Genomic DNA, 22,153 nt, shown 5'->3' with positions numbered 1-22,153 from the left:
ATACTGAAGCAAAAGTATAGAGGCCTCTGAGACGAAAATCTCTAGAAAACACACCATAGAGCACAAAGAAAATACATAACAGAATAGAGACACTTGCAGGCTCCCTGTAGGGAACTCAACACATCGCAGAACCCTATTCCACAGCGAAAAGCCCAACAACCGCATCATGGGCCCCACTAGGCAGAGCTCGTCCGTAGACAAACTTAAAGCCTTCGCTAGAGGGGAAACCCGAAAAGATTCCAGCCCTGAACCCACTATACCCGCTATCGTGGGATTGTCAGCGACAAAGAGTAGTAGCCCAGACCCAACCGAGGGCACTGTCCAAACTCTACAACAACTATCTGAACAGCTTCTATCTGCAATACAAACATCCACGACTACCCTCACCAGCAAAATTGACGAAGTAAAAATGGATGTAAGCCTACTAAGGCAAGATCTTTAAAACCTAAGAGAACGTGTCACAAGTACAGAAAACAGAATCTCCACACTAGACGACACTGTCACCCCAATGACAGCAACAATACGAGATCTCACACAGAAAGCTGAGTATTGGAGACAAAAAGCGGATGACCTTGAAAACCGTTCACGACGGAATAATTTGCGCATAGTGGGTCTACCAGAATGAGCTGAGGGACAAAGACCTGAAGAATTCATGGAACGATGGCTCCGTGAACTTCTCTCTAATGCAGGACTATCACAAGTCTTTGTAATTGAGCGAGCCCATCGAGTGCCCATGAAGCCGCCAACACCAGGAGCTCCACCCAGACCCCTGCTAGCAAAATTGCTCAACTCCCGTGACAGGGACATAATCCTACAAGCTGCCAAAAAAGGAGGACCCCTGCGATATGACAACGCTACCATATCCATTTTCCCGGATGCCTCAGCAGACCTCCAAAAACAGCGAGCATCATTCTTCTGAATCAAGAAGCAACTAAGAGACCTGCAACTTCCACACTCCATGGTGTATCCGGCACGACTGCGAGTGATAGATGGAGATCGCACCCGATTCTTCTCTTCACCATCGGAAGCAGAAAATCGGCTGGCTACCAGATGACGACCAGAAGGGCCGTAATGTATACATAACCATTTTTCTCTAGGTGTAGCGACCCCCATGTAAACGTGAACATTTTCCTAAAAGTCACCAATAGTACACCAGAGACTATGCTCCAGATATGCCCCAAACATACCTGAGCCTAAGACACAGAACTGAGACTTTTGCTAGCCGTTGTGGACACGCGGCTTACTCTCTCTGGGAGAAGGCGGCGAACCCTCCTCTCCACTGGTACCATTGGACCTTTCCCCTCCCCTTTTTTTTTGGACCCTACCAGGCCCCCCCCCTTCGCTACCCAACATTCATACAGAGAAATGTAACTTAGAAATACTTGAAGAAGGGTAACTCCTCCCCTCTTTCCCCCAATATCCCCCCCAAGGGGACTCACCCAGTTAATGCCCACCAGGCTAATGCCGGTCTCTATAATTGATCCAACAATACAACAATACCTCAAGTATAGCCCAGATTTAAGCTATGCTATGTAGGTTCCCCCTAACATCAGTTCACCACAAATATTATCTCAACAGAGAAGATATTTAAAGATCTGTTTAACAATAAGTTGTTTAAGTTTTAAGTTGGTAGTAGACTACCGTAATGTTCACGAATTATATACATCAAGTGCTCCATGATGATTTTAAAAATGTATTGAAGTACTGTTACATATTGAGTAGTAAAAATGTAATCGAGTGTCAGGGAGGGACTCCTGACAGGCAGAATGACATAAGAAAATATATCCGGACCCAATTAGCTTCTCTTAGCCTATGGCGGAGATAGTTTTTTTGTCCTGGAACGTCAGGGACATGGGATCAGCCAGGAAGCGAACAGCAATAAATTCTCTAATATGCTCCTGGCGACCACATGTACTATGCCTGCAGGAGACCCACCTTACACCTGAAACAACAAATGTATTGAAGAAACCATGGGTTCAGTGGTCTGCTCATTCGTGCCACACATCCTACTCCAGAGGGGTGTCCCTGTTGATAGGAAGGACGCTCAGATGGGAGGTGAAACAGCTCAAAAGAGACCCAGAAGGCAGATACATCTTTGTGAGATCTAAAATCAACAATGACCCATATGTCCTTCTGTGCTGTTATAATCCACCGCCAGCGACAACAGCCATTTTAGCAGATGGCATCCAGTTTGCATCATTCTCATCAGACGCAACAGTCGTCTGCATGGGAGACATGAACATGATGATGGATCCCGTTATGGACAGATTCGGGGGTGGTGCTCGGAGGGAGGGAGCTGCGAGTAACCCGCCTGGCTTCTATTATCTCGGTGACGGGATGGCTGGATCTATGGCGCATATATCACCCACAACAAAAGGAATATACCTGCCACGCAGCCCACAACCACGCACTTAGTCGAATAGATTACATATTCGGATCTCCTTCACTATTCCCTAAAATCGACTCCATAGAATTCCTCCCCCGAGGGATCTCAGATCACTCACCAATTCGTATGGCCCTCAAAAACCCAGGCCCGGCCACAGCTAAGAGACTAAAGATACACCCATTCTGGCTCTCGCTATTTGGTCCCAATGATCGCATACCGGATCAGATCCAAATATACTATGAGGCACATGAGACACACACATTTAAGCCCTATCTCAGAGGCTGTTTCAGATCCTCAATCTCCTTTGTTAAAAGAGCCACTGCACGAGAAGGAGAACTTCTGGCAGAGCAATGTCAACAACTAGAAAGAGAATTTGTTGCTGACCCTACGGACACAAAGAGAGACAGATGGCTCCAGATAGGTAGAGACTACTTACTATATCTAAAAGAGAAAGCCCAGAGGAACCTTTTCTTTACCCAACAATCCTTTTTTGAACTAGGAAATCAGTCCAGCAAATTACTAGCCTATATGGCGAGACAGGAGACTGCCCCACCGTCCGTACTGAGAATTAACTCAACTGAGGGAATAATGCTTACAGACCCAAAAGAGATCCTAGATAGGTACCCACAATTCTACGACGACCTATATCAATCGTGAGCCGACTACTCACCTGCAGAGCTGGAGTCCTATTTAGCCGACATAATATTCCCAGAACTGCAAGACCACTATAAGTCCCTATTAGACTCTCCCATTACAAAGGAAGAGATTGAAGAAGCAATAAATGAAATGGCAAAGAATAAAACACCGGGCCCAGATGGGCTACCGATAAAAATCTACCAGCACTATAAAAAAGAAATAATACCACACTTGTTCTCCCTATATAAACACATATTTGATAAAAGTCATCTCCCAGAATCAATGCTAGAAGCCAACATAGTCCTTATCTTAAAACCAGACAAAACCCCAGAGGAATGCGGCTCGTATAGGCCTATTTCCTTATTAAATACAGACTACAAAATCCTTACTAAAATACTGGCCTCCCATTTAAACCAAATCATAAAGGAAATCATACACCCCGACCAATCTGGCTTGATTCCTGGAAAGTCTTCATCGGACAATATCAGAAGGACGCAGGTAATCACACAGGTGGGATGGAGGTGGAGATCGGACTGGACCCTGGCCTCACTAGATGCAGCTAAGGCATTTGACTCAGTCGAGTGGCTATATTTGATAGAAGTTTTATGGAGATTTGGGTTCGGAGACACATTCATAAAATGGATCTCTATTCTATATAAAGCACCGACCGCTAGGGTAGTGGTGAATGGTTTGACCTCCACCTCCTTCCCACTTCACAAGGGGACCCGACAAGGGTGCCCACTTTCCCCTCTCCTGTTTGCAATTGCAATTGAACCCCTAGCCCTGAGGATCCGGCAGCACACCTCATATAAAGGCATCCAGATAGGACCCAGAGAAGACAGAATAGGACTATACGCAGATGACATAATACTATACATGTCAGACCCCAAAAGTACCTTACCGTTAGCCATTTCTCTAATAGACAAGTTTGGAAATCTCTCAGGCCTATGTATCAACTGGCAAAAAAACGCTTTTATGCCTCTAAGACCAGAGAGATGGCAGATGGGAGATGTATTTTGTAAATTGCAAATCACCCCCGGGTTTAAATATCTTGGAATACATATTACCAGAGATCATACCCAGAGCCTTGAGCTAAACATTACTCCTCTACTGACAACTTTACAGCAAAAACTAAAAAGCTGGAGCTCCCTGCCACTATCTGTAGCGGGCAGGATAAACCTTATAAAAATGATAATACTCCCCAAATATTTATACTGCCTAGAACACGCAGAAATAACTATTCCGCAGAAATTCTTCAAAAAAACTAATTCCTTAATAACATCATTCATATGGGGGAACTCTAGAGCCAAGCTCCATTTAGACACACTACAGCGCCCTAAGGAGATGGCGGGAATGGCGCTACCAGATTTTAAACTTTATTACTTGGCGGGACAGATCAGATATCTCCGCCATTGGTTATCGGGCGCGCCTCTCCCTAACTCCGAGCACCACCTGATGTTTTTCCTCATGGAGACATCACTCTGGATCCTGCTGGAAAAACCAGGACTACTGACTAAACAAATGCTACCCATTCACAGACTTGCAGTCAATGTATGGCAGACATGCAAGTCACTAACTGGTCAGGATGGCACCCCTCTGGAGACCCCCTTATGGGACAACAGAACACTACCGCATCTGATGAACTTACCGGACAAGCAATTCTGGATAAACTTAGGAATCACCACACTAGAACACGTATACATTGGCCAAATACTGCAATTACAGCAACTATACCAAATCCCAAGAGCGGGCTTTTTCAGATACTTACAACTTCGGCACGCGTTGACAGCGCAATTTCCAGAACCTAGGCAAACACTTTCTCAATACCCACTAATAGGCATATTACGCACCCAAGGACCTAAAGGCCTGATATCGGTATTATACACCCACCTACTCCAATCCAAGATCCCCGATACCCCAATGACTGTAGTAGAGAGATGGAGAGAACTTATTCCCACCCTTACCAATGAGGACTGGGAATCCGGGATGTCCACATATACTAAGGTATCACCAGCCGCAAACAACAAACTAACACAATTATACATCCTACACCAGTGCTACTTAACACCGACCAGACTTCATAAAATGAATAGGTCACCCACCAACCAATGTCATCGGTGCAGAGCACCTAATGCAAACTTTAATCATTTAATATGGAACTGCACGGACATCCACGCATACTGGGGAGAGATCACAGAGTTTTTAACACAAATGCTAGGGATACCAGTGCTGCAGGACCCAGCAGTATGCCTACTAGGTATTCTAGACGAAGAACAATGGCAGTACCATGACAGGATATTCCTCACCAAAGTATTATTCTACGCCCGCAAAGCAATAGCCCTACGCTGGATGGATAGACGCCCCCCGACACTCTCAAAATGGCAGAATATTATTAATGCCATTCTGCCATATGAAAAAATAGTCTATAAAAATAGAAAATGCCCCGAAAAATTTGACAAGATGTGGGAAAGATGGTGTGGATCGATGAGCACAGTGTCAAAACAGGACCGATTCCAAAACCTACTAAGGACATATACACCCAGAAACACCCTGTAAAACTAGCAAAGATCCCTGCCCTCCACTGGCACTACAAGAAACTGCACTCTTATAATGTACTCAATAAGTGTATATGTTAATGTAACGCACTAAAGTCTTGATAACATGATCACAAAGAGCCTATGTTGTAACCAAAGTTCTTTATTCATTTATTGTATAAAATACAGAGTTTTCAATAAAACGAGTTGAAAAAAAAACAAACAAGTAAATACAGGGTGTCAGGCCACATGGTACATATAGTGCACCCTGCAGGCTAACAACCAATTACTGATGCCATATTGTAATCCAAAGTAGAGGTGGTACAACAGGGTATTAGAGCCTTTATGTTCGCTCGTATCACATCTTGTATCCAAGTTAGAGGCAGCCCAACAGGGTACTAGAGCCTCCATTCCCACCCATATCACATCTTGTTTCCAAGCTAGAGGTGGTACAACAGGGTACTAGAGCCTCCATGCCCATCTGTATCACATCTTGTATCCAAGCTAGAGGCAGTACAACAGGGTTCTAGAGCCTTCAAGCCCACCCATATAACATCTTGTATCCAAGCTAGAGGCAGTACCGCAGAATACTAGAGACTCCGTGCCGCCCGTATCACATCTTGTATGCAAACTAGAAGCGATCCAGCAGAGTACTAGAGCTACTATGCCCACCCGTATCATATCTAGTATCCAGGTCACAGATGGTACAGCATGGTACTAGAGCTACTATGCCAGTCTGTATCATATCTAGTATCCAGGCCAGAGATGGTACAACAGAGTACTAGAGCCTCCATGCTTGCCTGTATCACATCTTGCATCCAAGTTGAAGATGATGCAACAGGGTACTAGAGCCTCCATACTCGCACTTATCACATCCTGTATCCAAGCTAGAGATGGCCCAACAGAGTAATACAGTCTCCATGCCCAAATTTGATACAACAGGGTATTAGAGCATCAATGCTTTCCCGTATCACATCTTGTATCCAAGCTAGAGGTTGTACAACAGAGTACTAGAGCCTCCATGCCCGCACATATTACATCTTGTATCCAAGCTAGAGGTGGTACAGCAGGGTACCAGAGCCTCCATGCCATCCGTATCACATCCTGTATCGAAGCTAGAGGCAGTATGACAGGGTACTAGAGCCTCCATGCCCACCTGTATTACATCTTGTATCCAAGCTAGAAGTGGTACAACAGGGTACTAGAGCCTCCATGCCCACCTGTATCAAATCTTGTATCCAACAGGATACTAGAGCCTCCCTACAAGGTGGCCCAACAGGGTACTAGAGCCTCCATGCCGGCCCGTATCACATCTTGTATCCAAGCTAGAGGCGGTACAACAGGGTACTAGAGCCTCCCTACATGGGGTAAATTTACCACAATGATCCTTTTGCTCTGATATATAATCACTTACTTATATCAACATTACAATCACACAGAGAAAAAGCTTCATTCCATTCCGAAAACTTCTAAGGGAAGGATTGTTTTTCTTCTATTTACAGTGAGTGTATTTGGAATTCAGTTGCGACATCGTTGTGCAACATTTTTTTTCTTCTCTGTCAAAAGAGGTTCTTTTCGGAAGTGATTGGATTGTATAAATGGTTCCCATCAAAGTCATTGGGTCTCATTAAAGTTATTTACGACTTTGCATAATCATGTCACATTATTGCATTAAAGGGGTTGTCCCGCAGCAGCAAGTGGGTCTATACACTTCTGTATGGCCTTAATAATGCACTTTGTAATATACATTGTGCATTAATTATGAGCCATACAGAAGTTATAAAAAGTTTTATACTTACCTGCTCCGTTGCTGGCGTCCACGTCTCCATGGTGCCGACTAATTTTCGCCCTCCGATGGCCAAATTAGCCGCGCTTGCGCAGTCCGGGTCTTCTGCAGTCTTCTATGGAGCCGCTTGTGCAGAATGCAGGCTCCGTGTAGCTCCGCCCCGTCACGTGCCGATTCCAGCCAATCAGGAGGCTGGAATCGGCAATGGACCGCACAGAAGAGCTGCGGTCCACGGAGACAGAGGATCCCGGCGGCCATCTTCAGCGGTAAGTATTGAAGTCACCGGAGCACGGGGATTAAGGTAAGCGCTCCGGTAAGCTTTCTTTACCTCCCTGCATCGGGGTTGTCTCGCGCCGACCGGGGGGGGGTTGAAAAAAAAAAAAAAACGTTTCGGCGCGGGACAACCCCTTTAAGGCATGCAAATGACATGACTTGGTGCATTCCTATGCATACTCCTGTATCACATCTTGTATCCAATCTAGAGGTGGTACAGCAGGGTACTATAGCCACTATGCCCGCCTGTATCACATCTTGTATCGAGGCCAGAGATGGTACAACAGGGTACTAGACCCTCCATGCCCGTCAGAATCACATCTTATATCCAAGCTAAAGGTGGTCCAACAGGGTACTAGAGCCTCCATGCTCATCTGTATCACATCTTGTATCCAAGTTAGAGGTGATGCATCAAGGTACTGGAGCCTCCATGTCCACCTGTATCACATCTTGCATCTAGTAGTATGCAGTACAACAGGGTACTAGAGCCTCCATGTCCAGTCTGCATCACATCTTATATCCAAGCTAGAGGTGGCCCAACAGGGTGCTAGAGCCTCCATACCCGCCTACATCACATCATGTATACAAGCTAGAGGTGGAACAACAGGGTAGTAGAGCCTCCATGCCTGTCCGCATCACATCTTGTATCCAAGATAGAGGCGGTACAACAGGGTACTAGAGCCTACATGCCTACCCGTATCACAGCTTGTATCCAAGCTAGAGGCGGTACAACAGGGTACTGGAGCTTCCATTCCCCCCCGTATTACATCTCATACCTAAGATAGAGGCGGTACAACAGGGTACTAGAGCCCTTATGCCCGCCTGTATCACATCTTGTATCCAAGCTAGAGGCGGTACAACAGGGTACTAGAGCCTCCATGCCTGCCCGTATCACATCTTGTATCCAAGCTAGAGGCGGTACAACAGGGTACTAGAGCTTCCATTCCCCCCCGTATTACATCTCATACCTAAGATAGAGGCGGTACAACAGGGTACTAGAGCCCTTATGCCCGCCTGTATCACATCTTGTATCCAAGCTAGAGGCGGTACAACAGGGTACTAGAGCCTCCATGCCTGCCCGTATCACATCTTGTATCCAAGCTAGAGGCGGTACAACAGGGTACTAGAGCCTCCATGCCTGCCCGTATCACATCTTGTATCCAAGCTAGAGGCGGTACAACAGGGTACTAGAGCCTCCATGCCTGCCCGTATCACATCTTGTATCCAAGCTAGAGGCGGTACAACAGGGTACTAGAGCCTCCATGCCTGCCCATATCACATCTTGTATCCAAGCTAGAGGCGGTACAACAGGGTACTAGAGCCTCCATGCCTGCCCGTATCACATCTTGTATCCAAGCTAGAGGCGGTACAACATGATACGAGAGCTTCCCTACAAGGGGTCAGTTTTCTGCTATAAATTCCCTTTTGCTCTGATATGTAATCACATATTAACGTTACAATCCCACAGAGAATGTTTCATTCGACTCTAGGGCTGGGATTGGTTTTTATTTACAATGTGTGTATCTGGAATTCAGTTGTGACGCCGTCGTGCGACATTGTTTTCCTTCTCTGTCAAATGAGGTTCTTTTCTGGAAGTAAATCAATAGTAATAAATGCTTCCCATCAAAGAAATTGGGTCAATTACTACTTAGCTGCAATCATGTCACACAACTGCATTAAGGCATGCAAATGACATGACTCGGTGCATTCCTACAGATCCTCCAAGCACCGCCCCGTTGTCCTACTTGTACACTTGTGCTTCTCTTACCTCCTATACTGTTTCAAAAAAGAAGAAAAACTGCAGGTCAATGAAATATCAAAGTTCTGTTTTGTATCAAAATGAGATCGCCTTCCAGTTTTTAATCTTTGACCTGTGTAATACGCAATGCATGCAAGCAAATCTGAGCGAAACAGCGTGACGGCGGTCTCAGACGGCCGTATGCACAACTACGATCGCCGGTACAGAGCTTAGTGGCGCATTAACAAGGTTTTTTTTTGTTTCCCTGCCGGACGTTCAAACTCCGCGCAATAGTGCAGGAGTTTTAAAAAACCAGCGTGAGGATAGGACCTGCTTACCTTTCCCGCACGCAGTTAAAGGGGTTGTCCCGCGATGACAAGTTAAGTTATACACTTCTGTATGGCCATATACATGCACTTTGTAATATACATCGTGCATGAAACATGAGCCATACAGAAGTTATTCACTTACCTTCCCTGCGCTGGCGTCCCCGTCTCCATGGTGCCGTCTAATTTCAGCGTCTAATCGCCCGATTAGACGCGCTTGCGCAGAAGGGTCTTCTCCCTTCTGGTCGGTCCGGGCACGAGCGGTGTTCTGGCTCCGCCCCCTTCTACGCGTCATCGTGTAGCTCCGCCCCATCACGTGTGCCGATTTCAGCCAATCAGGAGGCTGGAATCGGCAATGGACCGCACAGAGCCCACAGTGCACCATGGGAGAAGACCCACGGTGCATCGTGGGTGAAGATCCCGGCAGCCATCTTGGTGGAAAAGAAGGAAGAATTTGCAGAGAGGGGATTCGGGTAAGTAACATTTTTTTAAAAATTTGAACACATCCCTTGGGTTTGTCCTGCGCTGAACGGGGGGCCTATGCAAAAAAAAAACAAACCCGTTTCGGCGTGGGACAACCCCTTTAATATAGTGCTAGTCCGATCTTTTCTCGCTCGTACAATTAACTGCGAGAATCCCGATGTGAAAACGAAACCAGTGGAATCCGTGCTTTCATTTAGTCCTGCCATGCGTTCGTGATTATCACCGCCGCTAGCGAGACTAAAACACGTACGCAATTCAAATACGGTCATGTGACCTGGGCCTTAAACGGACACAGGATCCCTGGGGGAAGCTAAAGCGTGGCGTAAACAGCGCCTAAATCGGACCGGAATAGCGTGCGTCATGAGTTCTTTCCCAAGCATGTGTAAATAGTCCCCGTGAATCTCTACAGACCCGCATGCCATTGATAGGTCACACACCGTCCACGCCATCGCGTCCCCATGAATCTCTACAGACCCGCGTGCCATTGATAGGTCACATACCGTCCACGCCATCGCGTCCCCATGAATCTCTACAGACCGGCGTGCTATTGATAGGTCACATACCGTCCATGCCATCGCGCCCCCGTGAATCTCTACGGACCCGCGTGCCGTTGATAGGTCACACACCGTCCACGCCATCGCGTCCCCATAAATCTCTACAGACCGGCGTGCCATTGATAGGTCACACACCGTCCATGTCATCGCGTCCCCATGAATCTCTACAGACCGGCGTGCCATTGATAGGTCACACATCATCCACGCCATCGCGCCCCGTGAATCTCTACAGACCCGCGTGCTATTGATAGGTCACACACCGTCCATGCCATCGCGTCCCCATGACTCTCTACAGACCCGCGTGCCCTTGATAGGTCACACACCGTCCACGCCATCGCGCCCCGTGAATCTCTACAGACCCGCGTGCCATTGATAGGTCACACACCGTCCACGCCATCGCACCTCCGTGAATCTCTACAGACCCGTGTGCCGTTGATAGGTCACACCCGTCCAAGCCATCGCGTCCCCGTGAATCTCTACAGACCCGCGTGCCATTGATAGGTCACACACCGTCCATGCCATTCCGTCCCCGTGAATCTCTACAGACCCGCGTGCCATTGATAGGTCACACACCGTCCACGCCATCGCACCTCCGTGAATCTCTACAGACCCGTGTGCCGTTGATAGGTCACACCCGTCCAAGCCATCGCGTCCCCGTGAATCTCTACAGACCGGCGTGCCATTGATAGGTCACACACCGTCCATGCCATTCCGTCCCCGTGAATCTCTACAGACCCGCGTGCCATTGATAGGTCACACACCATCCACGCCATCGCGTCCCCGTGAATCTCTATAGACCCACGTGCCATTGATAGGTCACACACCGTCCACGCCATCGCGTCCCCATGAATCTCTACAGACCGGCGTGCCATTGATAGGTCACACACCGTCCACGCCATCGCGCCCCGTGAATCTCTACAGACCGGCGTGCCATTGATAGGTCACACACCGTCCACGCCATCGCGTCCCCATGAATCTCTACAGACCGGCGTGCCATTGATAGGTCACACACCGTCCACGCCATCGCGTCCCCATGAATCTCTACAGACCCGCGTGCCGTTGATAGGTCACACACCGTCCACGCCATCGCGCCCCGTGAATCTCTACAGACCGGCGTGCCATTGATAGGTCACACACCGTCCACGCCATCGCGCCCCGTGAATCTCTACAGACCGGCGTGCCATTGATAGGTCACACACCGTCCATGCCATCGCGCCCCGTGAATCTCTACAGACCCGCGTGCCATTGATAGGTCACACACCGTCCACGCCATCGCGTCCCCATGAATCTCTACAGACCCGCGTGCCATTGATAGGTCACACCGTCCATGCCATCGCGTCCCCGTGAATCTCTACAGACCCGCGTGCCATTGATAGGTCACACACCATCCACGCCATCGCGCCCCGTGAATCTCTACAGACCGGCGTGCCATTGATAGGTCACACACCGTCCATGCCATCGCGCCCCGTGAATCTCTACAGACCCGCGTGCCGTTGATAGGTCACACACCGTCCATGCCATCGCGCCCCGTGAATCTCTACAGACCCGCGTGCCATTGATAGGTCACACACCGTCCATGCCATCGCGTCCCCATGACTCTCTACAGACCCGCGTGCCATTGATAGGTCACACACCGTCCATGCCATCGCGTCCCCATGAATCTCTACAGACCGGCGTGCCATTGATAGGTCACACACCGTCCACGCCATCGCGCCCCGTGAATCTCTACAGACCCGCGTGCCATTGATAGGTCACACACCGTCCACGCCATCGCACCTCCGTGAATCTCTACAGACCCGTGTGCCGTTGATAGGTCACACACCGTCCACGCCATCGCGCCCCGTGAATCTCTACAGCAGCATATTAATTTCTGTAACAGCTCAGCCGTATTCAGCAATTCCAGCAACCTGATTGGTTCCGACTCACAATTCCAGAAACCTGATTGGTTGTTAGGGCTGAGCTGTTACAGAAATTGTTAATATGCCGCCCGGCAGGTGAGCCGAGGACGGTCCGCACGTTACGCCCGGCAGGTGAGGCGGGTTCTCGGCTGCTCCCGGTCACTCTAGCTACGGCGCCGCCTCCCCCCAGCCGGCCGGGGGCCGCACCTCCCATGAGTCAGCGCGGCGGGATATAGTGGTGACCGCGGTCATGTAGGGCTGACAGCCGGGACAGCCTCACTCACGCCGGGGACATGCAGGAGAAGAGCGCGGCGGGGCTGCAGCCGGGACTCGGCAGCTTTTACTACTTTGCCTACGGGAGCAACCTGCTGAAAGAGCGGCTTCTACTGGACAACCCGTCCGCCTCCTTCCATGCCGTGGCCGTGCTGCAGGTGTGCGGGGAGCTCGGTGCCCACCTGGGATGGCACAGTGCTGGGCACTCAGGGGTATCCGGGTAGATCTGAGCCCGTCTAGCAGTATATGGCTTCCCGGGGCGCCTTGGGGACCTTTCACGTGGGATGGGATCACGCGCAGGTGCATCAGTGTGCCGCTCTGTGTAGCGGTGCATTCACACGGGCGGGCGCGATATCCAACCGACTGCGCTTGTAAAACGATGCGCTTTTGCTAAAAGCTGCTTTGCATCTATGTACTTAGGATATTTACACGCATCGCACCTGCGTTTTGGTTTTATTATATTTTAACCCCCTAGGGACGTGGCCCTTTTTTTAAATTTTTTTTTAAGAAAATCGTAACTCCTTTTATTGATCCGTCGCTGTATGAGGGCGAGGGCCATCGCTTGTCTTTTGTAGAATGAGTTGTATTTTTGAATGGTACTATTTAATGTACTGAAAAACTTTTAAGAAATGGAGTAAAGTGAAAAAAACAGCAATCCCGCCATCTTTCGGTGCGTCTTGTGTCTACGGCGCACAAACTGCAAGAAAAATGAGCTGGTAACTTTATTCTATGGGTCAGTGCGATTACTACGAGACTAAAGTTTTTTTTTTGTTTTTGTTTTTTTTCTGTACTACCTGTGTTTTTTTTTGTTTTTTTTTTCCAAAGACCTTTTTACTTTCTTAAAATTTGCCTTCTGCCGCCATTTTCTGCGTGTAGTTTGCGTTGGTACCATTTTGAAACCTACACGAGTTTTTGATTGCTTTTTATTGCTTTTTCTTGGTCACCCTGTCTCCAAGAAAGAAGGTATTTCTGGCGTTCTTTATTTTATTATTTTTTTTCCTGATGACGTTCACCATGCGGGGTAAATAATACGTTACTTTGATAGATCGGACTTTTACAGACACAGCGATACCAAGTACATATTTTATGATTTAGATTATTTTATAAATATGGCAAGTGTTTTTTTTTTTTTTTTAATAACTAGTAAAACTTTATTGCTCTTTTTACTTTTTTGTTTTTAGTCCCCAGAGGTGACAACAGCTTGTGATGCTTTGATCACTCCTGCAGTATGATGTAATGCCATAGCATTGCATCATACTGCGATCGGACAGGCTGTCTATCAAGTCACCTCTCGGGGATGGCTTGATAGGCATTCTACTAAGACAGCCCCGGGCCCTTTCAGAAGGCCCCTGGCTGCCATAACACTCGCACGGCTCACTGCGATCTCATCATTTAAAGGGTTAACGACTCAGATCACCTGAGGGGCTTATCAGAGCTGTTGCTGTAAGTGAGCCAGCAGCCACGACTTATGGAGGGAGATCACCCCGTGATCTCCCTTCATACATACCCTGACGCTGCAGGACTTAAATGTACGTGCTATGGCAGGAAAGGGTTAAAGATCCTGTAGAAAATAACAGGTGATTCATTATGAAGAATTGTCTAAAAAGAGAACATGCAGCGGTTTTTCAATCCACTGTGAAAGAGAAATTTTCCCTATCTTTCCCCTTTTTTCTACCAACTAGTGGGGAGTATGAATAGTCTGGAAAAACACAATGCAGTTCATGTGCTACTATGTAGCGGCGAGCGTATTAGCACATGCACCCATGTGTGTTTAACCTCTGAAAGAGGGGAGGGGGAGCTGAGCTTGTGCATTCATGAAAGGCCAGCTGACCAGTGCTGGGAATGCCCCCCAGCCAGGAATTTAAATGCAACCAAGTATGCGTCTTTCTAAATGTATGAGAAGGAAAACTCAATGCAACAGACAGATGCTAAAGATCGTCTCTCGTAAATGAACACATTGAAATCACTGGGTTATTTTCCTGTGCCAGTTCTGCCCATATAGCAATAAGACGGAACTCACATGGGAAAAGTCTTTGTGTGGATATACCTAAATCTAAAACCCAATGTCCACGGGTGGATTTAAATTGCTGAATCTGCGTGGGACACCATGTTCGGAAAAGAAATCGCAGCATGCTTTAATTCGCCGTGGATGGGCGTCATTGATCTCTTTGAAAGCGAGCAATCTGCAATTCAATTGCGGATTTGTAAGCGGATACCTCTCTGGTTACTTGGAGACCAAGAAGGGAGGAGGGGAAAGGCAGGCGCTTTGGGATTGGGTTTTAAAATTTTTTTTTTTCTCTGCGCGGACGATCCGCAGTGCATCCACACAGAAAAAAATGCATCCGCGATCGCTGGCGAGCATTTAAAAATCTTTTCTGCACTGACACGCAGCTCTCCGCTGCAGAAATCTGCATGTGCCTTAGACATGAGGCTAAACATTATATCTATCCCCAATCTCCTCCCAATAAGGGCCGGCTGTCTTCTTCTCCCTGCGCTGTCCGCTGGTCACGCCCTTCGCCTTGCTTTTTTGAACCTGCCATAGACTTCTATGGCAGCTTGCTTCATAATATGCAGACGGACAGTGCAGGTCTTATCTTTTCTCACTCGCTCGTGAGAACGAACCCATTGAAATCAATAAGTCCTATGCGGCACATTTTGTGGGTGTGATTTTTCTTGTGCGCAAACGCATTCGTCTGTTTATGCCCTTAACTGAGAAAACGCCACAAAATCCACAACAGACAGCAACTTTGTCTTGTGGATTTCAAGAAGGTTTATAAACTTCCCTGTGGATATTCCGCAGCGTATCTGACCCGCGTGAACATGGACTAAGTGGTGTTGCATGCGCAAGTGTTTTTATGGCGGTTTTTTTAATGCCAGAATCGGGCCCAGCAGTGGCACTAGACGTCCTTTTCTTTATATTTCCCAGGTTTTTAAAAAATCTATTTCAGACTTTGGCTAAAATAAAAAAAAGAAAACGTCCACAAAAACCTGTGTGTAGTCAGTCTATGACCCCTGAAGACGTAAGGCTGTACATATGTGTATAAGGCTGGGCTCACAGCACTTCACTGCTCCGACCCTTCTGAATCGCCAAAATGGTCAATCTGATACTTTTGTTGGTCACATGGATCCCAGAGTAGCACAAGCGCTGTCCTCGTCTGAGCGGGTTACATTCTTTTCCGGCACTTTGCTCAACAGATTAACTTATTAATTGACTGCCCTATTCTGTCCGACAAACATGCTGGCAAGGAATGTAAACCTGATGGGACGCGGGGCGGGCGGCTCGCGCGCCTGATGGGACGCGGGGCGGGCGGCTCGCGCGCCTGATGGGACGCGGGGCGGGCGGCTCGCGCGCCTGATGGGACGCGGGGCGGGCGGCTCGCGCGCCTGATGGGACGCGGGGCGGGCGGCGGGCGGCTCGCGCGCCTGATGGGACGCGGGGCGGGCGGCGGGCGGCTCGCGCGCCTGATGGGACGCGGGGCGGGCGGCTCGCCCCGCGCCTGATGGGACGCGGGGCGGGCGGCTCGCGCGCCTTTGGCTCCACTTTTTTAAATGGAAGTGTATTCTTCCATCTGAAGCCTGTTATCGGTGACTCAGATAGCACCCAGGATGGGAAGGCTCGGCGCCTCTGTAACGCAGTGTGAACTCAGCCGGAGGCCTCTTTCACACGGGCGTTTAGATTTCCGTCCGCCTGCATCGTGGCCCAAAAATCACATGAATGGGAGAAATCCACGACCGAGTTGCGGCTAAATCTCCCATTTTCTTGCCCGCTCACACGGCCCTATATACACCGCAGCAGGGAATTCCGTGGGCTGGTGGGAGAGACATTAGAAGCCTATGGGAGCTGCCAGCAAGGGAAGGGGGAGGGACTTTAGCAACACAAGCCGCTGCTTAACTCCCTCCCCTTCCCTTTTCTGACGGCTCTCATTCTATTGAAATGGCCGGCATAGTCCTCTAAAGGATATGACAAGTCCTATAGTTTCTGGCATCATGTAAAAGAGTTCCGCCGGAATGCCCACCATGTGCGGCCGGAATGCCCACCATGTGCGCTATCTTCTCCGGCCAGACGATCGTTAAATAGCCCATCTGAACAAATGCACTGCTATCCAATACTTCAGACGCTCGTGGTTTTTGGATGGCAAAATAGCTGCGCTAACACGCTCATGTGAATAAGGCCTCAGCTCTGTTAACCCCTTCCTGACGTGCGCTGTACGTGTATGGCACAGTTTGAACGTCATAGTATGGCGCGGGCTCGGAGGCTGACATCCATCCACAACAGATGCGATTGACGTGTGTCATAATGTCTATGCTATAGGTAATAGTTATACAGAAACTGTTCCCAGCACTGAACTATACCGATGTCGGTACTTGCTTCCAGTACTAAAAGTTTTTTTTGTTTTTCTTTAAATTATTTTAGGACTTCAGGCTCGCATTCGGCAACCACAAAGGTAACCAGAACACGCGATGGCACGGAGGAGTGGCTACAGTAGTGGAAAGTGAGGGTGATGACGTGTGGGGCGTCATATGGAGAATGGATACTTCCTGTCTGGATTCCTTGGACATGTAGGTATCTGTGCTCTTTCCCCACAGTTGAAGGGTATTTGCACATCACGTTCAGAAGAGTCGCCTATATAAATATAGTCTGTATATACCTCCTATAGTTGGTATATAGAGAGGATTCTAGACTGTTGAAAATGCTAAAGGTTCTAAAAGATTCTTGTAGTTGGAGTGTCAATGGCTTGCTGTTCACTATGATGGCGTCCTCCTGTCACGTGCAGAAGGGCATAGGAGGAGCCCACAAACGGGCAGACCCCTTGCAGGACTGATTGCCATGTTAGCATGAGAGTAAAGGTCCATTTAGACAACGATTATCACTCAAATGTTGTTCAAAAGAAATCTTTTAAGCGATCATTGTTGTGTGCATTTACACGGCAAGATGAGCGCTCAAAATTCACTCAAACGGCAGTTTTCAGTGACAGTTTTAAAGGGGTTGTCCCGCGCCGAAACGGGTTTGTTTTTTTTTAACCCCCCCCCCCTGTTCGGCACGAGACAACCCCGATGCAGGGGTTAAAAAAACAAACCGGGTAGTACTTACCCGAATCCCGGCGGTCCGGCGTCTTCATACTCACCTGCTGAAGATGGCCGCCGGGATCCTCTCTCTCTGTGGACCGCAGGGCTTCTGTGTGGTCCATTGCCGATTCCAGCCTCCTGATTGGCTGGAATCGGCACGTGACGGGGCGGAGCTACACGGAGCCAGCATTCTGCACGAGCGGCCCCATTGAAGACAGCAGAAGACCCGGACTGCGCAAGCGCGGCTAATTTGGCCATTAGAGGCCGAAAATTAGTCGGCACCATGGAGACGAGGACGCTAGCAACGGAGCAGGTAAGTATAAAACTTTTTCTAACTTCTGTATGGCTCATAATTAATGCACAATGTACATTACAAAGTGCATTATTATGGCCATACAGAAGTGTATAGACCCACTTGCTGCCGCGGGACAACCCCTTTAAGTGTTCAGTTTACATAAGTGTGCAAATGAAGGCTTACGCTGTACTCAGATGACAAGTGCGACCGCTATCTTCTGAAGTCTTCTCGGAGCGCTCAGCTGGTATACAGCTGAGCGCTCTGAGCAGTGTATGCAGAGCACAGCTGGAGCGCTGTCTTCATACTCTGGCTATGTTCTCAGAGTGGGATACCAGCAGGAACAATAGTATCAGTGATATCCTGCTGAGTGGGCCTTAATTAATTAAAATGAACCAAACCGCCAACAACCTTGATGTGATGGGCACATAGAGAATGGTGATTACACATGACTGGTGTTCTAACCAGACCAGAAGTGGAGGTTTTTCTCCGCGGTTCCATGTAAGTACTTGGCCTTTCTGGACAACCCCTTTAACGTAATGGGAACAGCGCCTCACTCTGCTTAATGCAGGAATCTTTTTTTTTTTCTTTTTCTCCTCCTTCTGATGTAATTAGCGCTTGCCAGAGTGGACTTATCATGTAACTTTAATTTTACCTTCCTCTAAGACTGTATAACGGATTTTCATTCCATATTTTCTAGACAAGAAGGTGTGGCCAGTGGGATTTATCAGCCAATAGAGATCAGCGTTCACACAGCCGGTGAAGTGCTTGTCTGCCGCTGCTATAAAATGAATAGATGTGTTTATGGACTGACCTCTCCCCAATACAAGCAGGTAATAGGCATGTTCTGTTCTGCTATTACAGTGGCTCAGCAGGAGTATAGCTTCTCCTTGAGGAGGCTTATAAGGCCGTGCGCTGCTCCTCTGGAGAATTACATTGGAAATCTACTAGAAGATGCCTTCCCTTACAGCATGACCTATATTTAGTGTATTAATGTGTAGCTGTGGATACCTGTAGATGTGTATGCCTGTATATCACACGGACGTGTGCAGTGTGACTTTTTTTTTTTTTTTCAGAGCAGGGATGTGTATGAAAATGCTGCCCATATGTAATGTATTGTGTATGGACAGCATGTTATACGCAGCCTATACCAATGTGTAGGGCTCACGCTGCATGGTACGCAGAGAAATAGAGTGTACTGCTTTGCACAACTGTGCATGAATCAATGAAAGCTCATTGACTTTCTTTGACTCCATTCACGTGTCTGTGCAACACATGCATAATAAGCAGTGAAAACACGGTCGTGTTGTTTGTATAGCGCCAGCTTATTCCACTGCGCTTTCAGGCAATTTATATATTACCACCCCTTCCCCCTTCCTTTTACCAAGCTGGGTGCTCCTTTTACTGACCTCGGAAGGATGGAAGGCTGAAACTACCTGAACCGGGGGGATCGAACCCGCGACCTTCAGGTCGTGAGCGAGAGCTTAGGACTGCATACTGCTGCCCTACCACTCTGCGAGCCCCTAAGAGTTCCAGTATCTGTATATCACGGTCTCCTGATAAATATATTGACTTCCTGTAGGTTTTCACCTTAAACATGGGTCTCCCTTATTTTTTCCTTTGCAGGTTCTGTGTATGGGAGCGAAGCAGAATGACTTACCACTGGACTATCAGAAGATGTTGGGAGAGCTAGAGACCAACAACTACTCCGGCCCTATCGCAATAATGGACAAATTAAAAGATGCAATACAGAAAGTACAAGCTGACGGATGATTTCCAGTTGAAGTGCGATTTCTGCCATCCTTGAACTTGATTTAATTTACAATCTTCCTTATGTGCTTCATTTGGCAGCTTACATTATGGGGAATCTTTCATTGATCTAATTAGAAAATTCATATTTCTATTGCTGTTAAGTGCGTGTTTTGGTCTTTTAACGAGCTACTCCTCTTAAAGTGGCACTGTCCTAAAACATTCCAATATACAAATAGTAAGTGGATGGTGTGGGTGTCACTGCAACAAGGCAGAGAGGCCGTACCGCTGAGGGCTGTACTGAGTACATGGCAGGGCTTCTCTGCACATGTAGATCCAAATGTAAAGGGATATTATGAAGGAGCGTTGTGAGTCCTGACCGTCGGCTCTTCATCATCACTAACAGTATTCTCAGTAAGGCCGCTTCCACACAGGCGACAAAATCGTGCAATTTTCTCGCAATGCGACAGTGCTACAAATCCCATGTATGTGAAGCCCGTGCTCTCCAATGGGATCCTTCACATTAGCGATGTTTTGTAGGCTGCTACATTGCAAGTAAAAAATCGGGGCATGGTGAATATTGCCGCGATCTGCCATGTTTTGTAGACCATGTTTCCCTATGGAGCCTTCCTTTTGTGTTGCAGCGCAAGAAATGCGATGGCTGTGATTGGTCCATTGAGTGATTGGCTGAGCCGCGGCGGTCAAGAACCAGTCAGAGCCGGTGCTGTCTGGAAGTGGGATTTTTGAACCCCCTGAGAAGAGTTACCAAGATAGTGAGCGGTCTCCAAATCACGTCCTATGAGGAACGGTTAAAGGATCTGGGACTGTTGAGCTTGCGAAAAAGAAGGCTGAGAGAAGACTTAATAGCTGTCTACAAATATCTGAAGGGCTGTCACACTGCAGAGGGATCAGCCCTATTCTCATCTGTACAAGGAAAGACTAGAAGCAATGGGATACAACTGAAAGGGAGGAGACACAGATTCTCTATTAGACAGTGAGGGGGATCAATGAGTGGAACAGGTTACCACGGGAGGTGGTGAGTTCTCCTTTAATGGAACTATTCAAACAAAGGCTGGACAAATATCTGTCTGGGATGATTTAGTGAATCCTGCACTGAGTAGGGGGTTGGACTGGATGACTGGAGGTTCCTTCCAACTCTACCATTCTAAGAAGCGCTGGCTGAAGACTGCAGACAAGTGCCGGAGACCTGCAGAAAAGACTTGCAGCACAGCACACAGCGCCTGTATTAATGAATTAGTGTTTTTTTTTTATGCAGCCAGGGCTTATATTTCAAGTGCCCTTGAAAATCCCAGCAAAAGAGCGCAACTCCGTAGCGCCACACAATCGCGATTTTACCGCAATAAAAAGCAACAATATTGCACAGAATACAGCTATTTTTCTCGCAGCAATATCGCGGTCGCCTGTTTAAAAGAGGCTTTATGCTGACTGACCAAAAGCATCTAACAGGACTCTCTCAATGCTCCAGTACTGTGATATTAGTACTACAATGCTACATTCACACGGGCAAGCATGATATCAGACGTAGAAACCCGTCCCGATGTCGCGCTTTTCACGTGCGTTTTATCCGTGGATGCGAGGCATCGTTCATGCAAAAACACCTGACATCATTTCTGTGAAGTCTTCTCAGCCGGAGCGCGTTTCATGCTCGTCGGAGGATTGGGAAGTGTTTCCCATTAATTTCCGTGGGTAACCTCATATCTCACGGCGTGCGATATGTTGGACTGTCCCATTTGAAAACGATGGACGCTGCATTCCGAGGGACATACAGCGTGTTTTTTTAACCTCCCAGCATTGCTCATGTGTATGACTCCATTCAAAAGAACGGAGTTCATATTCACGTGGGTTTTGTGCTCGTGTGAGTGTAGTCTAACAGAACGGTTACACACAGGCGGTGTGTAAAGCTACAAAACCGCTAAGTCCAATGTCCATGTGCGGATTTTATTTATAAAATCCACGCGTGGCCCCCGCACGAGAGATCCGTGTGTCTTGCTACCCCTAGAGATGCATTAGCGTCCGTAGGGCAGTTAAAAGCATGCGGACGGGGTTTCTTCCCGGTGTGCGGGTTGCACACACGGAAAGAAGTCGCAGTATGCTCCATTTCCCTGCGGATCTGCCGCACGGACAGCTCGCGTGGCTT

The 22,153-nt window shown here is 48.0% G+C and overlaps 1 protein-coding gene across 1 annotated transcript; it reads left to right on the top strand.

Annotated features, from left to right (window-relative positions):
- Positions 1–12,766: 12,766 nt before the first annotated feature.
- On the top strand, positions 12,767–20,159 carry GGCT (gamma-glutamylcyclotransferase). The gene is made up of 4 exons (XM_066584735.1): positions 12,767–13,045; positions 17,302–17,447; positions 18,947–19,079; positions 19,873–20,159. Exons 1-4 carry the CDS (start codon positions 12,908–12,910, stop codon positions 20,017–20,019), a joined length of 564 nt encoding a protein of 187 aa, XP_066440832.1. The 5' UTR covers positions 12,767–12,907; the 3' UTR covers positions 20,020–20,159.
- The last annotated feature ends 1,994 nt before the right edge of the window (positions 20,160–22,153 follow it).

The sequence above is a fragment of the Eleutherodactylus coqui genome, chromosome 12, assembly GCF_035609145.1.
Source record: "Eleutherodactylus coqui strain aEleCoq1 chromosome 12, aEleCoq1.hap1, whole genome shotgun sequence".
Lineage (NCBI taxonomy): Eukaryota > Metazoa > Chordata > Amphibia > Anura > Eleutherodactylidae > Eleutherodactylus > Eleutherodactylus coqui.
This window is presented reverse-complemented; position numbering and strand designations above follow the sequence as displayed.